The sequence below is a fragment of the Lathamus discolor genome, chromosome 3 (genome assembly GCF_037157495.1).
Source record: "Lathamus discolor isolate bLatDis1 chromosome 3, bLatDis1.hap1, whole genome shotgun sequence".
NCBI lineage: Eukaryota > Metazoa > Chordata > Aves > Psittaciformes > Psittacidae > Lathamus > Lathamus discolor.
In genome coordinates, this window is record NC_088886.1 from 139,288,830 (window position 1) to 139,311,758 (window position 22,929).

The 22,929-nt window shown below is 42.0% G+C and overlaps 1 protein-coding gene across 1 annotated transcript in view; it reads left to right on the forward strand.

The window, feature by feature from the left end:
* SORCS3 (sortilin related VPS10 domain containing receptor 3) overlaps nt 1-22,929 on the forward strand; it is a 306,718-nt gene that overhangs the window by 82,727 nt on the left and 201,062 nt on the right. Inside the window, exon 2 of the mRNA XM_065672945.1 lies at nt 9,603-9,670. Coding sequence (XP_065529017.1) covers nt 9,603-9,670 — 68 coding nt within the window. The remainder of the gene's footprint in view (nt 1-9,602; nt 9,671-22,929) is intronic.

Below are 22,929 nucleotides of genomic sequence, written 5' to 3' on the forward strand. Positions count from 1 at the left end.
AGGGAGCACAACAGGCATGTATTTCTGTGACATGGTACCTAATTCCCTGTTGCTGTTCTTCTAAGCTAGCAGTGAGGCATTTTCTCATGAACAAGTCAATCTTTGGGTCCTAGACTTGAGGCTGGAAAGAACTTCAACAGATTATTCAGTCCATCTGCTGTCCTCGGAGGACATGTTCTCTTGCCCATGCTCTATTCCACAACAATTATTTGATTTGCTAATTGGAATCTGAGGAAGATCAATCATGTTTATATGTATATATGTATGTGTGTAGGGGAGGATGAAAGGGAAAGAGAATTGAGAGTTCCTGAATAGAGCCTGCAGTCTGAAATGCAAGAACAATAAGTGGCTTGAATTTTCTTGAAAAATCAATTCTATGGGAACTTCTTTCTCTCCTCTTTTCAGAAATGATGCTGGAGAGAGACTCTTCATCAGGGACTGTAGCAACAGGACAAGGGGTAATGGGTTCAAACTTAAACAGGGGAAGTTTAGATTGGATATAAGGAGGAAATTCTTTACTGTAAGGGTGGTGAGGCACTGGCACAGGTTGCCCAGAAGTGGTAAATGCTCCATCCTGGGCAGTGTTCAAGGCCAGGATGGACAAAGCCTTGGGTGACATGGTCTAGTGTGAGGTGTCCCTGCCCATGACAGGGGGCTGGAACTGGATGATCTTAAGGTCCTTTCCAACCCTGACTATGAAATGGCTTAGACACAAAATTCTCCACATAGTTTAATTTCCTTTATGGAACCAGTCAGTCTTGCCTTCAGTCCTCAAGGAAACTGCTCACCTGATGGACCTGATGGTAGTATCTTCTTTTGTCAGCCCTCTACTCTGCTTCTTTTTTTTGAGGACAGTCCTGTAAAGGAAGTGTACCTACACTTAATTTCAAGTCATTCCTTGCTTTTTGGGTCCCCATGTCTGCAGCTTTAGATGGTGCTTCAGAAAGTATGTGACTCCACAGAGTTAAATTGCTGTACAAAATCTGCTGGTTCATAGATAGTACCAGGAGATAACTGGAACAAGAATGGAGCCAGCAAAGTAACTGGGGGCCTTTTTTCATTTTCTTCTTAACTTACATAAAGATGTGCACACAGCAGCTTTAAAAGGAAGACAGAGAAGGCAAAAAAAAGGTAAAGTTCCCAAGGCTTTGATGGAGGCTTCTTAGCAAAGGGAAAGAATTGGGAGACAGGATGCAGCATGGGTTGCTGGATCAATAAAAATAAATTATGAGTTCTTTGCTATCACCTCTTATAATGTATGGTAGGGGATGCTTAAATCATATCACTGCCTGCCAGGAGAGATTGTATTTATGTTTAACTGAGTTACACAGAGATAAAGCTCAGGCTTCTGTTATTTTAGGCAATCTAGATGCCTTTTCTGGTGAGAAAGTGTGTTCATGTGCAGCAAGGCCATCCTGAAAAGCTGGAAAAGATTCTCTGGAGCACAACTGCCTTATCAGGGAGACGAGTGGGATAACTTTGGGGGTCTTTTCTGTCTCTGACTAGTGCTACTTGCGAGCTGCTGATGGTTTTGGTGTGTCCACCCTCCCCTCCAGTGTATTCTAAGGGTCTGGAATTCTGCTTAAATGACTCCTGTGTTTTATTGCTGTCCCCAGAAAGGTGACTAACTCACCATGCCTTTCCCAGACAATCTCTCCTGATGGTGTGTGGCTAATAATTCTAAAAATACTTAGCTTTTATGGAGTGATTCCCCTCCAAAGAGGACAAAGGTTTTATGATCTGACTTGGTAGCTATGTTTAGGGTTCTATTGCAGCCTCTGGAACAGAGTCCAGCTGTTCTTTAAAAGGGCTGATAACCTTGTTGGGGGCCTTCCTTTTATTTCCTTAGAAAGGAGGTGTTAAGAATGTGGTTTGTGTGTGTGTGCTCTAAAGGTAAGCATGTAGGAATGCAGGAAGTATGTAAGAGGAGAATCTGACTTCTTTTACCATGTTATTGTGAAACATTATAGTCAGACTCCTCTGAGTCCTGGAGGCATTAGTCATTGCTTTGGTGGTGGTGTTGCTCAGCTGCATTCACAACCATGGCATGGACTTCTATGTGCAAGGCACCTCTGAATATATCCTAAATTACAGTCCCGACACCAAAATGTTTAAAACCAAAGGCATGAGAAACTCTGTTGGGTTCAATTCAAAATCCTTTCTAGTTTATGTGAGCCCAGAAAGGTAAATTCATGACCCCGGAAAAGGTGCCTGTCTCAGTGTTGATACCAACAGGTGATTTTTCTCTGAGAGACTGGGCTTGCCCTTGAATTACAAAGCAGGGAACCAATGTACAAAAATCCTGCCCTGCTCCTGCTGGTGCTCATATGTGAGGAGGGAACTGGGCTTTCCAGAGCTGGCTCTTTCTTCAAAGCACTGCAGTGGTTTTGGTTTTTAACCCCCTCAAATTCTGTACACTCACTGCAAGCCCTTTAAATGGGAATGTCAAACTGCTGCCTATATCCTGGGGGCTCTTTTATGAAGATAATGTGATCTGTCCCTAGTGTCCCAGGGGAATCCATAGGAAGACTTCTCAGTGCTCTGGCTCCTGCTGCCTGATTTACATGGAAAGGGAGGTGGAGAAGGGACAGAATGAGCATACCCTGGCAGTTTTTGTACTAGAAAATGAAAAGCTACACAAGCAAAGAAGGATAAAAGGAGAATATATTTCTTTTGGTTACTGGTTCTTGTTTTGAGGATGAATTTGACAGTCTCAGCTGTTCAGAGATCACAAGTTCACTGGAACATGTTTTGCTTTTGTGTGTGATCTTGGGACTTGTCTCTTTCAATTTCAGAGGGTTCTTTTGTCTGCACTGCCTGAAGCCACCCACAGATCTACATCTCTCTAGAGATTAAAAAAAAAAAAAAAAAGAGAATAAAAACAGAGAAAGTATTTTGCTGCTGCTTAAGTTGGCATCGCTTTAGTCTTGTAAAATTGTTGCTCTGATTTTCAGGGGCAGGCTTTGGCCTATGTTAGCTGTTGGTACGTCTGTTGTTTTCTTCTCATATCTTAGGATGTGCTATTCCTTAACCTCTAGCATTTGGAGATATCTTTTCTTCAGCTGCACTCACCAGGCAGGGGAAAAGAAGGTAGATTGGTGTTTAAGGTGTAAGTGTTCCTTTTTTTACTAATTGTTCTGTCTTACTGTGGGTGAACTTGAACTGGTGCTTTATCTTCCTGGTGATGCCTCTTAGCTTAAATTATCTAAATGTGTTGAAGTGGATTGTTTCAGCTACGTTAAATTCCTGGATGAAGACTCTTTTTCATGATAAAATGGTCTTTAATTTGACTTTTCTGATGTATTTGCAAAGTGAATTGAACCAAACTCTTAGAAGTTGATTTGGATTCTTTTTCCATGTAAAGAAACACTTAATCTCTCTCTGCCTCTGGTTCCTTATCAGTAACACGAAGATGACATTACTTGTCTTGTTTCAGAGTGGTCATGCTTGCAGAATCTGTAAACACCTGTGGAATTTAAGTTCCTCAACTGCAGATTTTGTAGTAAGGCTATATGGTTCTCACAGCTGGAGATGGCACTCGGGTATTGGCAACTGCACTTAGATCTCCAGGGTAAACAAGGATGATGATGTGTAGTGTGATCACACACATGCGTGTTTTTGAGGGCACATTTGTGTGAAGAGACTTTGGTGGAACCAAAGTTATGTAGTAATTAGTTTTGAGGGCCACTCTGCCTTGGTCTAGGAAAATACTTTTACTGCCATGGCAGAGCAGCCCATGTCATGCTGTGTTTTGAATTTTCGGCTAAACCAGTGCTGGTAATGCACTGGTATGTTAGGTATAGCTGAACAGTGCTTCACAGGGTTAGGATTTCTGTTTCTCACTCCACCTGCCCTAGTAGTAGCATGAGGGCAGTCAAGAAATTTAGGAAAGGGCATAGCTGGGACAGCAGACCCGGAGAGGTATCCTGTCCCAAATAGCGCCATCAGTAATAACAGCTGTGGAGTAGTCTTCTTAAAATAGTCATTGTTCGGAGGCTGGCTTTGCATTGTTCTGCTGTGGGAGGCAGTTGGGGACTGTCTTTGTCTGTTTCTTTGTTTGCGTCTTCACTTATTAAACTGTCTCTATCTAGAATTACAAGCTTTTCTCACTTTTGCTCTTCTGGTTCTCTCCTCCATCCCATCCCCCTGTGATAGGGAGAGAGTGGGTGTCTTGGTGGGTGCTTAGTTACTGCACCACCACCAAAAAAACCCAAACTGAAACAAACCAACCCCAAAAGAAAGAAACAGCTAAGGACCTCCATAGAGCAGTGCTGCTGGCTTTTAGGTTCCAGAGCATTTTAAGCCAATTTACCTTCAGCAATTTACTGATACTGGTTCCCAGCAGCCTGTGGTTATCCACATTTGAAATTTACTTGTTGGGTATTGTTGCTCTCGTATGGATTGGGGAAAGGCAAATGAAAATTGCAGCCAAGCATCCTGTGGCTGATGTGTTTGGTGAGAAAAGGTTGCAAACATCATGGGAATAGCTCTTGCAGGCAGGAAATGGAGACCCAGCATGCCATAGGAAGTGAGCAAGGAGCTCACATTTTTCACATGTACATCTGTCAGCGATCTCTCTGTTGTGCTGTGTGTGCTCTGCCCTGTGCTCATCCCTTTGCTCATCATTAATTAGCCTTAGTAAACATGTGTACATAGCTACTGATGAGTCGTGTTAATCTCTGTGCTGATATAGCAGGATCATTTAGAGAGGAGATGAATCTCAATAACTGGATCAGTGCTGGCCTTTCAGATGGCCACCTGAAATGATCACCTACTCTCTCTGGCTGCTGTGCTCTTATCTCTCCTGTCTCTAATATGAGCATTGACTGATACAGAAGCATTGTCTGCCTTTGATGTAGCATTGTTTGGTTGTTCTGAAGTTCATTGTCAACCTGTTGAAAGAAGTGCAATGCCTTTACACACTAATCTGTGGGAAACAGTTATATATTTCACTGTGGGGTATATGTAAAGTACTTTGACAGTTTAAAATTCACAGGATCTGGAGGAGGGTTTAATGAACTAAAGTAATTTTCCTTCATAGTAAAATTTTATAGGAATGAAAGATTGTTACGCCACCAAGTACTCTGAAGAGCTTTTGAGCACTTCTGTGATTTATGGGTTTGGAGATTCCTAATAATAGTCTGAACAATAGGGATCCCTTCAGGGATATGTTTTCGAGATGGAATGACACCTGGGCTACCATTCCTGGTTACGTTTTTTTCTACTGTCATGCCTATCAGGTTGTGTCAAGACTCAAGGCTGCTGGATTGGCCCGTCTTGGAGACTTGCTGGCCTTATTTTAGAGGACAAGTTCATCATACTAAATCTGATTTTAGTGGTTCAGTATACTATACAGCATGATGAAGGTATTTTTCAGTGCCAGAGACTCTCAACCTGTAATGTAGTATAAGACATTGAAGATAAATAATTGACAGGGTTTGGCATTTTTGTCATGCAAACATTGTAGCAGGGTATTCAGCAGTTTTGTTTCTGTAGAGCAAAAACATATGGGCTGTGGAGCGGCATGTGTGTAAAATAAAGTGCATAAGGAAATTCTTTTAGGACTGGAATATCACATGTTTTAAAAGAAAATATATTTTTCTGATTATCCTTTCTCCATTCCCCCTTCTGTCTAGAAAACCCAAACAGTTTATTGAATTATTCAGGTCATTTAGTTTTGGGTAAGCTCAGCTTGAAATTGCATTTTCCAGAGGGGTTGTATTGCCTTAAGGGAGTTGTAATTCAGCCTGGCCTATTTTCTCTCTCCGTGCTGCAGGCTGGTTTTCCCTTTCTTCATTCTCAACCAGCTAAGCTGCTTGGTGCCCCCAGGGATACCTGTGCAGGGGTGTCCTGGGAAACAGAGGCTGGCCCATAGGATATGGGAGAATTTCATATCTGAGCTGTATTCCCTGAAGTGAACAGTATGACCCTGGAGAAAAATACAGTTCAGCATTGAGCTGACTTGAAATTAATTTTGGGGAGGTTGGTTTGATAAACAGAAACAGTTTAATTTGGCACTATAAGGGTGTTTTATTTACTTTGATTAAAGAATGCCTAAGTGTAAGTTTTTTTGCTGTTTCTGAATCAATATCGCTTGGAACTTTTTTAGTTTTATTTATTTTTCACAGAGTAAAATGTTTTCATCTTAATTTAAGTTGAAGAATGGGCATTTTTGCTCAGTTCAGGGAAAGAAAATGTTTTCTTTTGTTTTGAAATAGCGCATTAAATGTGAAATCTCCAATTTTTAATTGAATTCAGCTTTTAAAATGAAAACCATCAAGATTTTCATGCAAAATTATCCTGGCGCAGAAAAGCCATGGTTATTTGTTAGCGTTGACAAAAACACGCTAAGCTTCTTCAGCTGCAAAGTAGAAATCAGGAACAAATGTCTCGGCTTGAACCAACGAGGTGTGTAGGTATTCTTTTTCTCTCCTGTCAGAATTCAATTTGGGAAATATTTCCTATTTTCCTTACATTTTGTTTCATTCTTTTTCAACTAAAGCATTCAAATAACAGTGTCTTAGAAATTCTGGTACTTGCCCACATCTGCCCCCGATATCCCTGCTTCTAGTTTCTATTTAACACGGTTCGGGAAAGTGATGTGGAGGCCTCAGAATAGCTTCCTGAAATGCTTTAAAGATTCCTCAGCTATGCCATGTTAAAAGCATCCCATGAAAACAACTGGGGAACCAGCTGTGCCTCTAAGGCTTTGTGTCATAACCATGTGTGATAGTTAAATTTGCTCTGTGGTCTCGCGATGAAGTGCTGTGGGGGGAATGTGTTTTCCCAGCGTTTCTAGGGAAGGTTCAGCCTCTCCAGTCCTCTCTGGTTTTGAAACTCTCAAACTAATGCAAGAGTTGCTTTTATTGAATCTGAAGTGTCTTGTCTAAAAAACAGGTGGGGACAATGTGGGGGCTACATGGGGTTATGGTGCAGGGGTGTTGCCTGGCCTGGGCCTGTTTGGTTGCTGTAGGTGACTGTAATGTGTATTACCACTGCCTATGGTAACTCCTGCCATTTTGTAGGGCCTTTTGTGATATTTAACTGCAAAGGGATGCTTGGGCTTTTGTTTTCCCTGCATTAACAGCAGGCAGAGCTGGATTTTTGTTAGCTGTCCTGGGCAAAAATCCAGAAAAGCCGTACTAAACCAAGTGCTTTTACTTGGTTTTATACCCACGCATTGTGTAGGATTCAACCTACTCCTGTAAAGCTGCTGTTATCCTGTGGTTTGCAGGGTTTGTGCTAGAGAAGTGACATCTTCAAAGATATAGGGCATAGGAGATCTGGGAAGAAGCACACAAAGAGCTGGGAGAGTATGGATGCTGCCTTTAGTTGTAATTGCAACTTCAGGTGGAATTACTCTGTTGAAATTTGACCAGGACAAAGAGATTTTATTTGATATGTATAGGGCTGGATCCAGGATCCACTGAACTCAGCAGAAACCATCCTGCTGTCTTCAGTGTGTTTAGGCTCTGAAACTGGAAAGCTAACTTTGTGGAACCTCACCATAGTTGTGAGCAGTAAGAAGGGTGTCATTTCTGGTTGAGCAGGGCTTGTGCTGTGGTGCAAGCAAGAGACGCTGGAGAGGGGTCCTGTCTGAGCCCCTGTGGGAATATAGGGAACATCCTAAAAATGTCGCTGTCATTAGGTTTTAGCTGGGAGCAGGCACTGCCCCAGTCGGAACACATCCCAGTTGATGTAAAGGGAGGGAGCATACAAACCTGGGTTGCTGCAACATGCGGCTGTCTCTTCCCCCTTTGTGTAGGAAGGAGTGTGCAGGGTTTTAGTTGTGATAAAAAGTATATTGTTCTTATTTCCTCACTGCACAGCATCAGTTTAGACTGACATGGGCTTGCATATGCTGGCACACATCTGCCTGGCAGGTTTCTTTTCACACCCTGCTGGAAGCAGCTTGGCTTTTATCTTCCTCCTAAAGGTTTCTGCATGTGGAAATAAAGGGACAAAATGCAACTGGGGACAGGGACAGGAAAAGTGAATCCAGTAGAGAGAGGAACGCTCAGAGCATCTATTCTAAAGCCATTAAATTGGCACTGACTGCATAGTCACGTACCAAGGTCCCTCACAATTTGAACAGGTCTTTTCCTGGTATTATGCTGGCAGTAACAGACTGCTGCTGCCATTGTGATATTCATTAATCCTTTGGCATTTTTCTGCAAAGATTTAAACTCCTCACCCAGCAGCTTTCAGCTGGGAAACCCAAATGAAAGGTGTGGCAGGTCCCACTGCTGTGGGGGGAGGAGGAGGGAAGGAAATGTGGCTTCTGTAGTAGAAAAGATCCTTCTTGTATAGGAAAACATTAATGAACTCAGCCCTTTGGGTCACTTCTCTCATTTGGACCAATCTTTTAGCCATACTGTGAAGTATCTGTTAACAAAACAAACCCCACCCCTCCAAGTGTTTACTAAAAATGTCCCTAGATGCTTTTACATCCCAAGCAGACGCAAGAGAAACTAGCCTGTTCTTGAATCCTGCAAGGAGGAAACTAAGCTGAAATGTTAAAATGATGTGAAACTAAAATGAAGAGATGCCCCAAAGCTCTCTTTCTGAGGCTGGTCCTGTAGAATCTGAGGGAATGAACTGTGTAATATTAGTTATCCTAAAAAAGCAAGGAACAGATGCTCAAATGCTCTTAACTTCCACTGTAGAATCAAAGATTCTTTCTGCCATCCTGTTTGAGCCTGGGAGCTTGCACAGAGGCTCACAGGTTATCTGAATGCATAGCCGCCCTTCTGGGACAGAGGGGCATTGGGCAATGTAGGTGATACATAGAATTACATTTACCTGTGAAATCTGAGGTCAGAGTACCAAGGATATCAGAAAGATGTTACATTCTGCTGTGGTCCCACATGTGCTGCTTAAGTCCCCTCTCCTCTTACCTCAGCTTTGCAAGTATATGACTTGAGAGTGTTTATAGCTTGTCAGAAAGTTAGTCAGTGGGCCCTGAAGGCTCTAACTTACCTTGAGCACTAAAGGTATAGTTGAAGCTTTGCCTTGCTCTGTATCTAAGCTGAATATCATCCTCTGTGTCCCTCTATTTTTGCCACTGCATAAGGGTGATAGCATGTGGAAAATCCCATGCTATTGGAGTCAGTGACAGCAGGCAGAGAACAACAAAGATCATTCTGGGCAAAATGCAGTCTTTTGTTGGATGGGGATCTTCATAAACAAACCTGCCAATTCTTTCCATGGAGAATCACCAGTTTGTGGCAGAACAGGAAAAAAGGCTGCAATTTCTGATCGGGCTGTTGAGTTAAAAGGGCACATCTGATAACATCCTTGACCTTGGATAACCATAGTTGTAGACAGGGCAGCTCACAGTATTTGATTAATTCCTGTTGGCATGTTTTATTTCAAGTGCAAAGCATTTTTGTGATTAAATGTTACTGGTTGCGTGATGCATTAAGATAATGATTTTGTTATTTTTTTAAACTTACTTGATCCTATAATACTGCAACTTTAATGGATAAATGCTAAGCTCCTTTGAGACAGATGCCTTGTGTTTTGTTAACACAGTCTAAAGGAAAACTTTTTTTTTCTCTTTCTTTTCCCCTTCTCTTCCTCCCTCCCTTTCCCTTCCCTAGGTGATTCTCATTCTGACAAAGCTCTTCGACTTCAACTTGGGGAGTGTTACAGAGAGTTCACTGTGGAGGTAAGTGCATTGTAGAAACCACAACATCATAACAGCATTTGCATTTTGGAAAAGGGACACGTGATTAGGAACACATTGTTTAAATGAAGACTGCAAAAAAGAGGGTTTCTTGATGCAAGGGCACTTCCCTAAGTTGCCCTTAGACAACTCTCTTAATTCCTCAGAGTCTCTAGGAGACAGTGAGAACAGCCTCTGTAGATGGTACATGCTTGCTAGAACAAGATCCGAGTTGATATGCAACACAACGCATGATATAATCTTAGCCGATATTAGCCACATTCTTCAGCCCTGTGAGCTGAGATGGTTTTCTTGGCAGTGAATCTGTGTTGCCTTGGGCTGTAAGGACAATAGCTACTAAAGGACTAGAGATGTCACAGTGAGGTACGGGTGTCCTTACTATGGACAGACTCGGATAGTGTCATGTACTTGCCATGCTCCCAATCTGGTGTGAGAGATGGAGCGTCCTGGCCTGCATTAGCATGCTGAAGGACAGAGTGTGTGTTTGTAAGGATGTGAGTACATTTAAAATAAAGAAATAAATAGAAATCCTCCCTGCTCCCCAAAATCGCCCCTATGAACAGGTCATTTCTTTGCTCCTTGATTTCTGAAATCACCAGTAATTTCTGCCTGTTGGGGATTGCTCTTCCTCCTAACATCCTGCTTGTGGTGTTGGAAATGCTATGCCTTTAATTGAAGTGTTATTAGGTGTTTTTTACCTTAGAGACAATTAAAAAATTGAACAAGGCAGCCATGGTTTGCGGGAGACCAAGTGCCTTATGTCGGATTTAGCTGGTGTATTACAGCTATTGCACAAACCTGCTGGAAGTGTAGTTGGTGGAACTGTCAATGCACTGCAGCTACTGCTCCAGCTGTGAGCAGCTCTTCGGTAGATGTTCTCTTGTACTTCTTTCTCCCCAGCTAATTTAAAAGCCCCTGCTTGGAGCAGAATTTGGGCGTGTGATGCAGGCTTATTCCTGTTAATGTGTTTAATGTTAAGTAGAGCTCTTGAAACTTCTCAATTTGAACAGTACTTCCAAAGCCTAATTGAGCTGTACTATGGTAATCTGCAAAAGTATAAATAACTAGGCAGCTAATAAGAGAGAACACAGTCATTTCCACTTACTGTGGTACTTAGCAAGGTATTAAAGCCTTAAAAAACTTTTGCCTTTTTACCTAACAAGTACAAATAGCACTGTGATTGTACTTTAAATATAATTGCCAAGCAATCTACTCTGCATAAGTAATGCAACAAGCAGGCATATCCTGTCCTAATACTAAACTCACAGTGTCACCTGAGCTCTGCAGAAAGGTAATAGCACCATCCGTTTTGGAGTCTTCCCATAAGGGCGGTTATGTAGTTCGGTGTCAGTACAACTGAAGGCATCCAGTACTGGTCAGCTGGGGAAACATACTGATTTGTGAGCATATTTCAGTGTGTTCTGGGACATTTCTGTATCTTTTCTTCAGTGAAATAGGGGCCAGTGTGGGGCCTGGAGATTCAGAGACGTTGAGAGGTCAGAACCTCCTGGGTTCTCTTCCAAAGTCTATGAGGAAAGCTCAGGGGAAGAGCTCATAGGAAGAGCTCCTGGGCATTAAACCTTTGTTTCCCACATGGAAAATTCAGGATCAAGCCATGTTGCAATTCACAGGGGAGCATAGAGTCTTAGAGAGTAACTATGAATTTCTTTGCACAGGACATTGTAGAAATGCAAATAGATACCAAGTGAAAGACTCCTTTTCTCTGGATTTTCTGTTCTATTTGCACAGTAAGGCCTCTGAATCTTTGCATTATTTAAACTGGAACTTTTTAATATTTTCTTTTAAATTTTGGAAACACTGAAAATTTCAAAAGGAGGATCTGTCTTTGCGGGTGAATTTAAGCCTTCTGGCAAAAGGCTTGCTTTCCTTAGTTACTTTTTGTAACTCCTTCCAATCATCTTTGAGCCGTCAGAACTGATGGGTCACAAACAACGCAACTATGAAGTACATACCAGGAGGAGGTCTGGACATTTCCAGGAGTTGTGTGGTTTGCTTTTGCTTCGGTTCGTTTCCCCCTCACCCCTCTTTTCTGGGAATACAACACATGCTTTCTGCTATCCAGGAGTGCTGCCCATCTGAGCAGTGGTGCTGCTTGACGTCTATTCTGAACGCTTGGCAAGCACAGTTGCTTCCACAGGAAAGGAGAGTCTTTTGTGGCAGAAAGCAGCAAATCACATGGCCGTGCTTCAAAGGATGCTAAGATAGAGCAGAGTGTAATAAAATCTCCAAATATCATCTTGTCTCTCCATGCTTCATGCATCAAAAGCTTTTTCTCAGTCCCCCCTGGGTTATAGCATGAGAGGCTTCTATTAATGGAAAACTGAATTGCCATATAAGAGAAATTTCTAACCCCTGCATCTAAATACAAAGGCAAGTAAATCAATAGGAAAACATCCTGAATGTAATTAAAAAAGGGAGTGAGAGCAAGAGGAGAGAGGAGAATGAAAATTTACATTGGAAACTAATGTATCAGGCTGATACGAGTTTAGACAGAGGAAATATTGGTCAGCATTTAAATGCAGGAACACAGACACTGCTCTGGTAAAAAATCCATGCTTCTGGAGCCCAAGAAATCACAGAAAAGGCCTCCATTGCTACTGAAGCAGCCAGATTCAAGGAAAAGACACCCCCCTCAGCCAGCCACATCCCTCTGCTTTGTGAATGCCACATCTCTTCTTGCTCACAAGAGATACCTGTCAGTTGTGGTTTGGATCTTTGTTTTTCCCTCTGAATTGAGTGGAGGTGATCATTTTCCTCCTGTGAAAGGAAGCTGCTTGACTGTGGTTGTACTTGTGATGGAGTGAAACGTCAGAATTTGTGGACAGAAGTCTTTTTGTGGATCAGCAAATATAACTGCACATTTTTTTTAAGCTTTTCAGGCATGCCAGCCCTTTATAAGTTCTCATTGCCTAGCAAAATATCCAACTGGATAGTTAAAAATCCAGCTATATCCTGCCTGATTTTTGTAAAACTGGATTGAAGGTTGGACTTATGCTTCCTGTAGATTTTTTTTTCCCCCACTAATATTATTTCTCTGTCAACAAAAAGAAAATAGTTCTCCCTCTTAATCTGTAAACGTACATGGTTTTGATTTGAAGTGCTGTTGGAGCATCTGTAATTCCCAAACCCTCTCTAGGCTGGAGTCCCTGCAACCTCATCGCCTGTGATGAACTGTAAGCACACAGGAGTGATCTGTCATGAAATAGGAACTCTCTCTGTAAATAGTGGGGGCCACGCTGTTTTACAGGAATTGTCCAAGAAGGCATCTGCTGAATAGAGGTGTCCTGGGTTCAGCAGCAGCAGTCATTTTTCTCCTTCTTAGTAGCTGGTGCAGCGCTGTGCTCTGACTTTTGGCCTGGGAACAGAGCTGGTAACACAAATGTTTTAGTCTGACCAAGGACTTTCTGAGCCTCATGCTCTGCCAGGGAGGAGGGGAAGCCGGGAGGAAGCAGAGACAGGACACCTGACCCAAACTAGCCAAAGAGGTATTCCATACCACAGCACGTCATGCCCAGGATGTAACGGAGAGTTACCCAGAAGGGCTGGGAGGACTGCAGGGTTGGACGAGGTATCGGTCAGTGCTCGGGTGGGTGGGGTTGGGCGAGTTATGAGTTGGCTGGTGCTGAGGTGTTGTATTCTCTTCCCTTGTTATTTCCTTTATCATTATTATTATTGGTGGTAGCAGCAGTGATTTGTGTTATACTTTAGTTACCAAACTGTTCTTATCTCAACCTGCGGGAGTTGCATTCTTTTCGATTCTCATCTCCGTCCCTCTGAGAGTAGGGGGAGGGCAAGAAGGGGGGAGTGAGAGAGCGACTGAGTGATTTATGGCTGACTTTGTTTAAACCACGACGAGGAGAATGTGATGGTTAGATATGCAGAATATGGTGTCTAAAAGACACTGTGCGTAGCCAAGAGTTAAAAGGCTGGGTACTGGTTTGGTTTTTTTCCCCTCTATTTTTCTGTTGAAAATCTCATGCAAATTTTATTAGAAGGATTTGAGAAGGGAAGATCCATTCAGTGGCTTATTTATTCAAATGTGCATGCTCATAATGCTTCCAGATCTGACCATAGAAATTGTGAGCATGATAAATGGGTTTTGATTTGAGGTGTTTGCTATGTTCGGAGGTATTATATGGGGAGTTCTGTAGGTTGTATGGTAGGCAGCAAGTCCTTTCATTAGTCTGTCTTGTTGCTGTCCTGTTTTTTCCTTCTTGTGTTATGAGTGTGACTAAACGGGAGGAATCTATTGAGCTCCTTTTCTTATTATGTGGGCCTTTTAGATTTCACAGGTTTTATGAGCGAAGGAAGAGCCTTGTGAATGTTTTCGCACTTGTTGCTAATGCTGTCTCCTGTTAAAGCTGTATGGTACTGAGATAGGTTTATGTGAACATGACATTCTGGGTAATTATTTGAAGTTGCTATTGTAATATTTAAAATGTTTTCAACTGTTTTAGTCAGTGTGGGTTGAGTAGTTATTTCTGCAGAGATATCTGGAACAGAAGTTTTCCACTCCTTTTTTAGTATTCAGGAACATATATATTTATTACATTTGTTGTATTTATTTTATTTGTTCAGATTGCAGTAGCTCAAAAGATAACCTCCATCCCAAGGGAGCTTTCAGCCTCAGATGAAGACAAAGAGGCAACAGGGCCATACAGCAGGCAGAAGAAGCACAAGTTAGCAGGCAATATATATGATCGATGTGATAGCCGTGACTGCAACACATCAGCTAATTAGGCAGTGGGGAGTAGTTCAGATTTTCTTCCAAAGTGTAAGCACTTGCATGTGTCAGCTTTGAGTCCCTGCTGCCATTTTACCCACCTTTGATGGGTCCCCTGGAGTTTGCCTCCTCTGGCTCTGGTCCCAGCAAAATTATCTGATGGTACATAATGCCGGCCCATGCATTAACCCATACTCAAAACCATGACTCGCTTTCTGCTTAAGAGGCTAAAATGCTGATGAAGGTATTCTTACATATATTTCTTCTTGTTTTCTTGTTTATTAACCAAGAAATTATGTTTCCATGGCATTAGTTGAAAATTCCCAAGCATCCTTTTTGCCTGAAGAGGTTGGTCTGTTGTCTTAGACTCCGTGTTGAGTTATAAAAAAACAAAAACAAAACAACAAAAAACAAAAAAACTCAGCTTTTCAACAGGGACAGCTGCGAAACAAAAGAGCTGCAACTTCTAGCTTGGAGATGAGAGGAGTAATGGTGTGTTGCAAGTGGGGGTGGCTTCAGAAAGAGCTGCTCTGTAGGTGTGCAGTGGTGAATGTGGTGTGAAACGCCACGTCTCCAGTATGGGAACAGAGGCTTAGTATTCTTGCTCCAAATGTAGCAACCTCTAAGGTGGATGAATAAGAAGGCAGGGATCAGGATATTTGACAAGCACAACTCAAATTTCCATATCATCCGTAAAACAAGCTAAACCTGAAATAGGTCATGACACAGCCAGAGCTTCCTTAAAGAGTGTTTCTATCCCAGTGGCAATGCATTATTTAGCCTGTGGTGCTTAGAATGACAACTTCTGGTTTGTGCCACAGCCTTTTGCTCAGTACTAGTCAGGCTCCACATGTTTTGCAGTGGGGCATGGTAGTTTGTCTGGAGTTGACTGTATTGAAATGCAGTCTCCAGACAGCCACCATGACCAGCTGACACTTTCCTGCAGTATTGTCAAAGTTGATTATATTTATTGTTTTTCACTTTTATGCTGACAACATGCATCTTAGATACATGTTATTTTCTGGAGGACTGTATTCAGGCAGAAAATTAATGGAGCTGGGTTTCAAAGTTGTAATGCTTCCCATTATTACATTTTGTTTGGCATTTTTAAGCAATGATGCAAAGTGCAGAAATTCTGTGCTGATAAGCAGAAGGGTTTCTTGTATCTGCAGTCAGCAATAGCGGCATGGAGGGAAGGAGCCAGCCGAGTGTGCAAGTACAATCCTGACCTCTCTTGGATTTGAAAAGCAGGGTGCCCAACAGTTTAGCATCTCCACTGTTGTTTTTTGTTAGATTGTATAAATAGTCTACCTCAATGATGGTTAGCTTTTTCAGGCTGTGGGAGGCACCTGTCAAAATCTGTATGGTTGAGAGCTTCTAGGTTCAGACTATGTTTGCTGAAGAGCTAAGGGGATGGGGAACTGCAGCAGACAACTGCGGTGTGAGATGAGAGTTGCACCTTAGAGCTTCCAGCACCCCGAGTTGCGATTAGAGTGGGCCTTCAGCAGCATCTCAAAACAATGCAGTTCTTAACCTCTAGTATTTTTGAAAATCTGTTTTTTCCTCACAGTGGGTTATTCATTTTACCCTGGCTCAGTGCAGCCTGGCTGTCAGGCCTATCCCAAGATGCCATCTTGGGATAGGAGCTACACTTGAACTATTTGGGAGATGCACGATAGCTGCATGTTGGCTCATTCCTGAGATAGCTGCCGCCAAATGAAGATCATGGCCATTTAATAAAGAGAACTTCCTTGATCCAAACAGCGAGGTAGTCACTAGCTGTGAAGAATAGAAAATGCAGCGTTCTTGGGCCAAGGAGTTGTTTCTCCTCTGCTCTCATGCCTAAATTCCTGCTTAGTTTGGAGAAACGGTGTTCTTTTGCTCAGGCTGACAGACCAGGTTTGGCAGAGGCTCTTGACATCTGTATTTGTTCAGCTGTACATGTGCCGCAGCAGGCATCAGAAAATGGGTCGTAGTTAATAAACAGGAGCAATAGAGAAAGCTTTACAGGTGAAAATAGTTGTTGAGTATCAGCAAGGAGAGAAATTAATGGGTAAAGGGCATTGCGTTGTTACACTGCAAGGATGCTAAATGTTCACAAAAAGCTACACATACGATGGCTTTTCTGTGCTCTTTTCATAACTGTTAAGAGTGATAAGAGGGTAGCTTATCTTCCTTGTGTTTGCCTGTTTAGGGGGGGTATCTGTGACAAGAATGTTTGAAGTTGCTGGTTATCAGATGTTGATAACGATCACCTTATCCCACTGTATAAATGAAATAACTAAGTATGACCTGATTAAAAATACCTTTCTCATTTGAGGGAATTCATTACTCTTCCAGTTGTGGCTTTCTAAAGGCTTTCTACCTTCTGATGGCTCCTTGCTTTAACAAGCAATCATGTTAATATTGCTTCAGAGATCATTGGGACCAAGGGTGGGGGCAATGCAAAATCAAGTGAAAAGCAGTAACCCATCAAATATGAGTCTAAATGCCTTTGTATGTACCTTGTATGTAGGTCAAAGTCCCACCTTTGCTTATTAAGATGCCTTAGTCATCTTGTTTCATGGAGCTCATTTGTCTTTTGCAAGCCAGCCTTCTGGACGGTCCATTTGTTGTGTCTCTTAATTGCTCCATCACGACCTCTCTGTGCGGGTGGGGATATCATCAGGCGAGGGACCTTTTGGATTTATTAATTTTTGTTTGCCAAAACAGCTCTGAGACTAATTGCCAAGACTTCCCAGAAGATGTTAGTTTACAAATTTTAGTGACACTTATGATTTATTAATGTGTTCCCCGTTGCATCTGCTCATCCCTATTCCTTGGTGGAATTCTTGCTGAATCGGTGAGAATTAATAAAAACAGAACTGCAGATAGTAATGGTGGTTTAGCTAGGCTGTTAATTAAAAAAAATTACCTGTCTTTATAGTGCTTCATTCATATCTGTGATTCTCTGAAGACAGAGATAAGTCTTGGCTTTGACTACATTCTGCCACAGAATCTCAATTTGGTGACATGTTGCATGGTGGGGGCACCGAGGTTCACATTTACATGTAACTCACTGTTCAACATGTGCTATACATCCTTGCTCTGTGCTTCATACACAGACCTTTTGTAGCTTGAAAGTGGGACTACCTTGCTGAAGTTGTCAACCTCCAAACATATGGCTGTAGGAAAACTGGGCTGGTCACCAAAGATGGGTGATGCAGATACCTTTGTGTGAGGAATGTGTTTGTTATATAGGTCTAGAAAGATCATATGATTGTACATCAGTTCTTATCTCATCAATGACTGGATTATTGGGATGTCCTTGTTGATAAGTAGGCCTGGGAATTTTTAACTGCATGTTTTTTCCCTGGTTGGAGACAGGGAAGCAAGAAGAAAAGGCAATTTATCAAATTTCTAACTTTTTGAGGGAATGTTTTTAGGACAAAGGACAAATTCCATGTAAAATGTAGGGAGGGCAAAATCAAGCTGCTTTTTGTTCTAATTTTCCATGTTTCAGATAAGAGCCCCAGCCATCTCTCCTTTCTTCTCTCCCTCATAACTGGTGAATTATTCATGCTCTGCAAAAGAGCTCCAACAGGAGAGACTGAGAATCTCTCCAGGGAGAGACTGATACTAATCTTATGTGTGGAAGATCCAAGTTCAAGACCTTGCTCTGAATAAGTATAAAGGGAAGTGCTTTTTTTATTCCGCAAGTAATTAAATTGTGTAACTCATTGCTACAGGATGTTGTGAGGCAGAAATAATAAAAGTGTAAATGGATTTCAGAAGGGGATTCAGTGAATTAATGGAGGATATTTCTGGTGGTGGCTGTTAAATGTGATAGCATGGCAATAGCCTGTGGCTTACATAAATTATTTAATGATATAACATTCAAGGAGCAGACAGGTCTACAGCTTTTGGATCAGTGTTGCAGAAATGTCATCCATTTTTTTGTTATCTGTTCTTCACCAATGAGCTGTCATGCTTTAGGTACTGAAATGGAATAGCAGGGATTGCACTGGAGACTTGATATGGCACAGTATTTTAATGGTTTGGGGATCTGGAGATCTCCAAGTCAAGAGAGCTGGGTGAGAGACCATGGGAAGAATCATTCTCCCTTTGATTATATATGTCCCAGAATATTTTGTGGCAAATGAGCAGGTGATACAAGTGTTTGTTCTGACCTACTGTGACTGTCTTATTCAGCCAAGAGATCTGAGTCTTCTACACCACAGGTAGGTTCTCCATTGATTGCCCAGCTGGTGGCTGTCTTGGATGCTATCACATTTTCTTAGCAATGTTATTTTATTGGACTAAAAGTATATTTTGAAACTGTTTAAAAATAAACCAACCAACAACAACCAAGAAAACAGCAAAAACCCAAACAACCCTCCACCCCTGACTACTTTTAACATAATTTAATTTTCCAACCATTTCTGTCAGGCACACAACTGAGTTGCTTGAAATTTAAACCTGTCCAGATCTCTAGTCTTTCCGTGCCAGAAAACTGGATGATCTAATGGGAAATGTAGGGAATTTAACACAAAAAGATGTTTCTGGTGTTGATACAATGATTTCAGTCTGAATTAATAGAATTTATTGTGTGTTTGCAGGGAAAGTAGTTTAGGGAGGTGGAAGAATATGCTTGTCCCTGGTTTTGCAGCTTATATATGCTATATTAAATACAGTTTTTCTGTCCTTATTAATGAATTTGATTGGGGAGCTCCTCAAGAAGGGAGACATCCTGCCTTATCAGAAATTAATTTTGAACTCCGGTCATGTTCCTAAGCATTTAGTCGTGAAGAGAAGATCAGAGGAAGCTTTGCCAGAAGTGAATATATTTTTGAAGCATCATAGTACCTGTGAAGTCATCTTGTCAGGGATGGCAGGTAAAGTCTGTTTTGCCTACTTGTAGGTGCTTTGCCTACTTCGATAGAAAAGTAGCAAGACAGCATTCAGGAGGGAGTTAGTTGCCAAGAACCTGCTGTTGCGGATCCTGTGGGTGTTGTGACTGTTGCTGCATCAGCAGAGCTGCATCTGTTAACAGGAATTGGCTATTCCATCTCTTCTTTATCATTTGGCGCAGCAATTCCGTTGCTCTCATTAGAGAGCTGCTCCTTTTGTTGAGTTATCTCACATTCTAATTAGATTTGGATGCCGACTGAAAAACTTTTTTTTTGCAGAAAGCCACACTTAAAGATGAATTTGTTTTGGCCTTAGTAATGTCTTTTACTGATGGCTCTTTACTGTGCAGAGGAGTTTCATTGGCACAGATTAGTAGTAGATGCATTCAATGTGGACACGTGCCAATATTAATGAAAGCCACACATTAAATTAACTTATAAATGTGTAAATAGATAATTGCAAAATAGAACTTTCATAATAAGTTACATAAGAATTTTCATACTAGATCTGCAAAAGGACTTGCAAAGCCTGAAAAGAAGTGCCTAGAAAAGAATATGATAGAAGTCCCACAAAATTATGTGGTGTGGATAAGATTTCTACTTAAGCAAGCAGGTGAAGCATCTCTCATGTGAGGAAAGGCTGAGAGAGCTGCAACTGTTTAGCCTGGCAAAGAGAAGTCTGGGGAGGATCTCATCAATGTACGCAAATACCTGAAGCGAGGATACAAAGAGGATGGAACAAGGCTCTTTTCAGTGGTGCCCAGTGACAGGACAAGAGACAATGAATGGGCACAAACTGAAACTCACAAGGTTCATTCTGAGTATCAGGAAACATTTTTTATTGTGTAGGTGATGGAGTGCTGCCACAGGTTGCCCATGAAGGTTATGGAGTCTCCATTGTTGGACATATTCAAAAGATGTCTGAACTGGTCCTGGCCAACCAGCTGTAGTTGGCCCTGCGTGAGGAGATGCTTGGACCAGGTGAACTCCAGAAGTCCATTCCAACCTCAAACATTCTGTGATTCTGTGAAGAATAAAGGAGCATTGGGCAAATATTTAAAACAAGTGGAAGAATTTGATTCTTAGGACAGCACGTAGTTTATCTGTGGATCTTGTTGTTGGTGACTGTTTTGGTAGGTTCATATGGGTTCAGGTGGAGTCTACATGAGCTCTTAGAAGCAACAAAAATCTGTCAAGGATTACATTACATGTAGAGACTTCATCTGTGGCTCAGGAAATCCCCCGGCCTCTGATCAATTAGATAGAGATAAGCATTGCCACTTACTCTCCAGGCAGTCAGGGCTGGATCTGGAGCCAGCAGGTTCTTGCACTGAATAGCTTCTCTGTTGGTGCCACCTCATGGCTTGCTGTTGGATGCAGTTCCTTTGTGCACACTGAACCTAGGCTTTTCATCAGCTTACATGATTTGTTTCTCTTTGAATAAGCTGTTCTTTTCCTTTCTCTTTCTCTCCCTCCTCCCCTTTCTTTTTTTTTCCAGTTAGGCTTGGGACCAAGTCATATAAATCTTTGTACAATGGCCGGTAGAATTTAGTACTTTAACATGGGTTGTGTCTGTTTATATTGGTGTTCTATTAAGTTGTGTGTGTTAGGTTTTTTTTTCCCCCAAATGCACTGCCATTTTATAATAGCTATAAATAATCTGAAGGATGGAGAAACATTGTTTAAAAGAGTGAAAGAAATCCTTCCATCTTTCTTTTAGTCTGGTCTGTCTCTCTCATTATCTCTCTGGTACATTCATTAGGCTCCTAATGAAATTAACAAGTGCCCAGTATCAAGCAGTCACTTCTCCAAATAATATTTACAAAGGGCTCCATTCCCCCAGCCTGAAGGTAGCCTTTGATTTATTTACTTACCACATGTTCTTCATCTATAAAATCTGTCAGCCCATTCTTTTATAGTGTATGCCTGACCAAGTGAAAATGAAAGCTTCTGTAAACTACTAGATCATGGGAGCCTAGTACATTTTTACATGTAGGATTTCTGCCTCTGAATAAAAACTGTAAAAGGTTAGTGAGGCTATTCTGTAACCAGGTTATTAGGGCTTGTGTCTGGGTCTTTTTTGGGCAGTTACTTTAGAGAATTGCCTCTGTAAATATTAACTCATATCCAGTTATTCCTGAAGCTTGCTGTCTAGATGTCTGAATCTAGCAACAGGCTGTCTGCAAGAGGTAGGCATTCAGCATCCAGCAGGTCTGGTCAGGGATGCAAATGTGGAGCTGTATTGGAATAATTAGGGAACACCACCCCACGATAAATCTAAGAATATTGTATGGCATCTGTAACAGGACTATTGCATTTTCTTCCATGGATCTTGTAGTCTAAATCGGAGGACATGTGAGGAAGATTGTAATAGAAAGCAGGTTGCAGGAAGATGGCTGGGTTGTTCATACAACCATTGCATCCAAGCCTTACCCCTAAGTCAGGTAGTAGTTTTGCCCAGTGTTGGGAGGCACACTATGAACTTTCCTGACTGTGTTCTGTTACATTTAAGATGTGACTGCCTCCAGCTATGAGTAACTACCGGCAGGAGCACAGGGCCTCATAGGAGTGTTAGCTAGGCCGAGTGGATGAGCGCAGCTCAGCTGTGCACCTTCGCATCCCAGGGTCTTGGCATGGGCAGGCATACCTGCAATCTGAGTTCATACTGTGCTGTGCAGGGGAGCAGGGCGGGCAAGCATAAGCTGGGGCTAGTACCATCTGTAATTACCAGTTTGTACAAGCCCTGGGAGTTTCAAATGCCACGTAGGAAGGGATATGCAGAAAGGAGGAGCAACCCGTCACTGGGACCTGGGTTCAGTACGTATGGGGGTCTGAAGCTCACTGGAAGTAATCAGCCCCATGGAAACAGAAATGCACTTGGCGCCAGTCCTCTTGCATCCCCTTCTGAGATGTTAGAAATTGTAACAGTGATTTTCTTTAGTAAGGAAGCCTGGTTGTTGATTGCTGGTCCTGGGAGGGGGAAAAGCAAGCAGCAGGTTCAGAGCAGAAGTCAGGAACAACGTGGGGAAGAGTAGTGTGCACTCAGGGAATAGGTCCCAGGCCCTGGTGTGGGAACAGGAGAGTCATAACTTCATAGGCACCAAGGGATGTATGATTTCCCTGGGGACTTCAGCAGGCTGTGATCCATATGTGGGTCTTGCATGTTTACTTCAGGGGTCACAGACAAGCTGCTGACCTTGGCGTATCCAGACCAGAGTTTTCTGTAAACCAGTATGTGGGAGGGCTTGTTCTTTTTTGGGTTACTTGCAGCTGTAAGTGTGGCTGAGGAAAAGCAAGGCAGTAAGTTAATCTGTTAAAATGCAAGGTTTCAGATATAATGTTATATTGCCACAGAGTAGTTAAAGCTACAGAGTAAGCAGTGGACCATGGTACATTGTTCAGAATGCCTCTAGGAGAATAGACAATAAATATCCTATGGAAGATTAAAATCCCATTGGTTCTATTATCTGTAACCAATAAAGTAAAAGGGATGTCTTTGAGGAATACAGAGTTAACACAGCACATTTAGCTTTGTACTCACAAGTGCACAATTTCTATTTTGTACAAGGCATGGGAAACAAAGCAAGAAGTGCCTTAAGGTGTTTTTT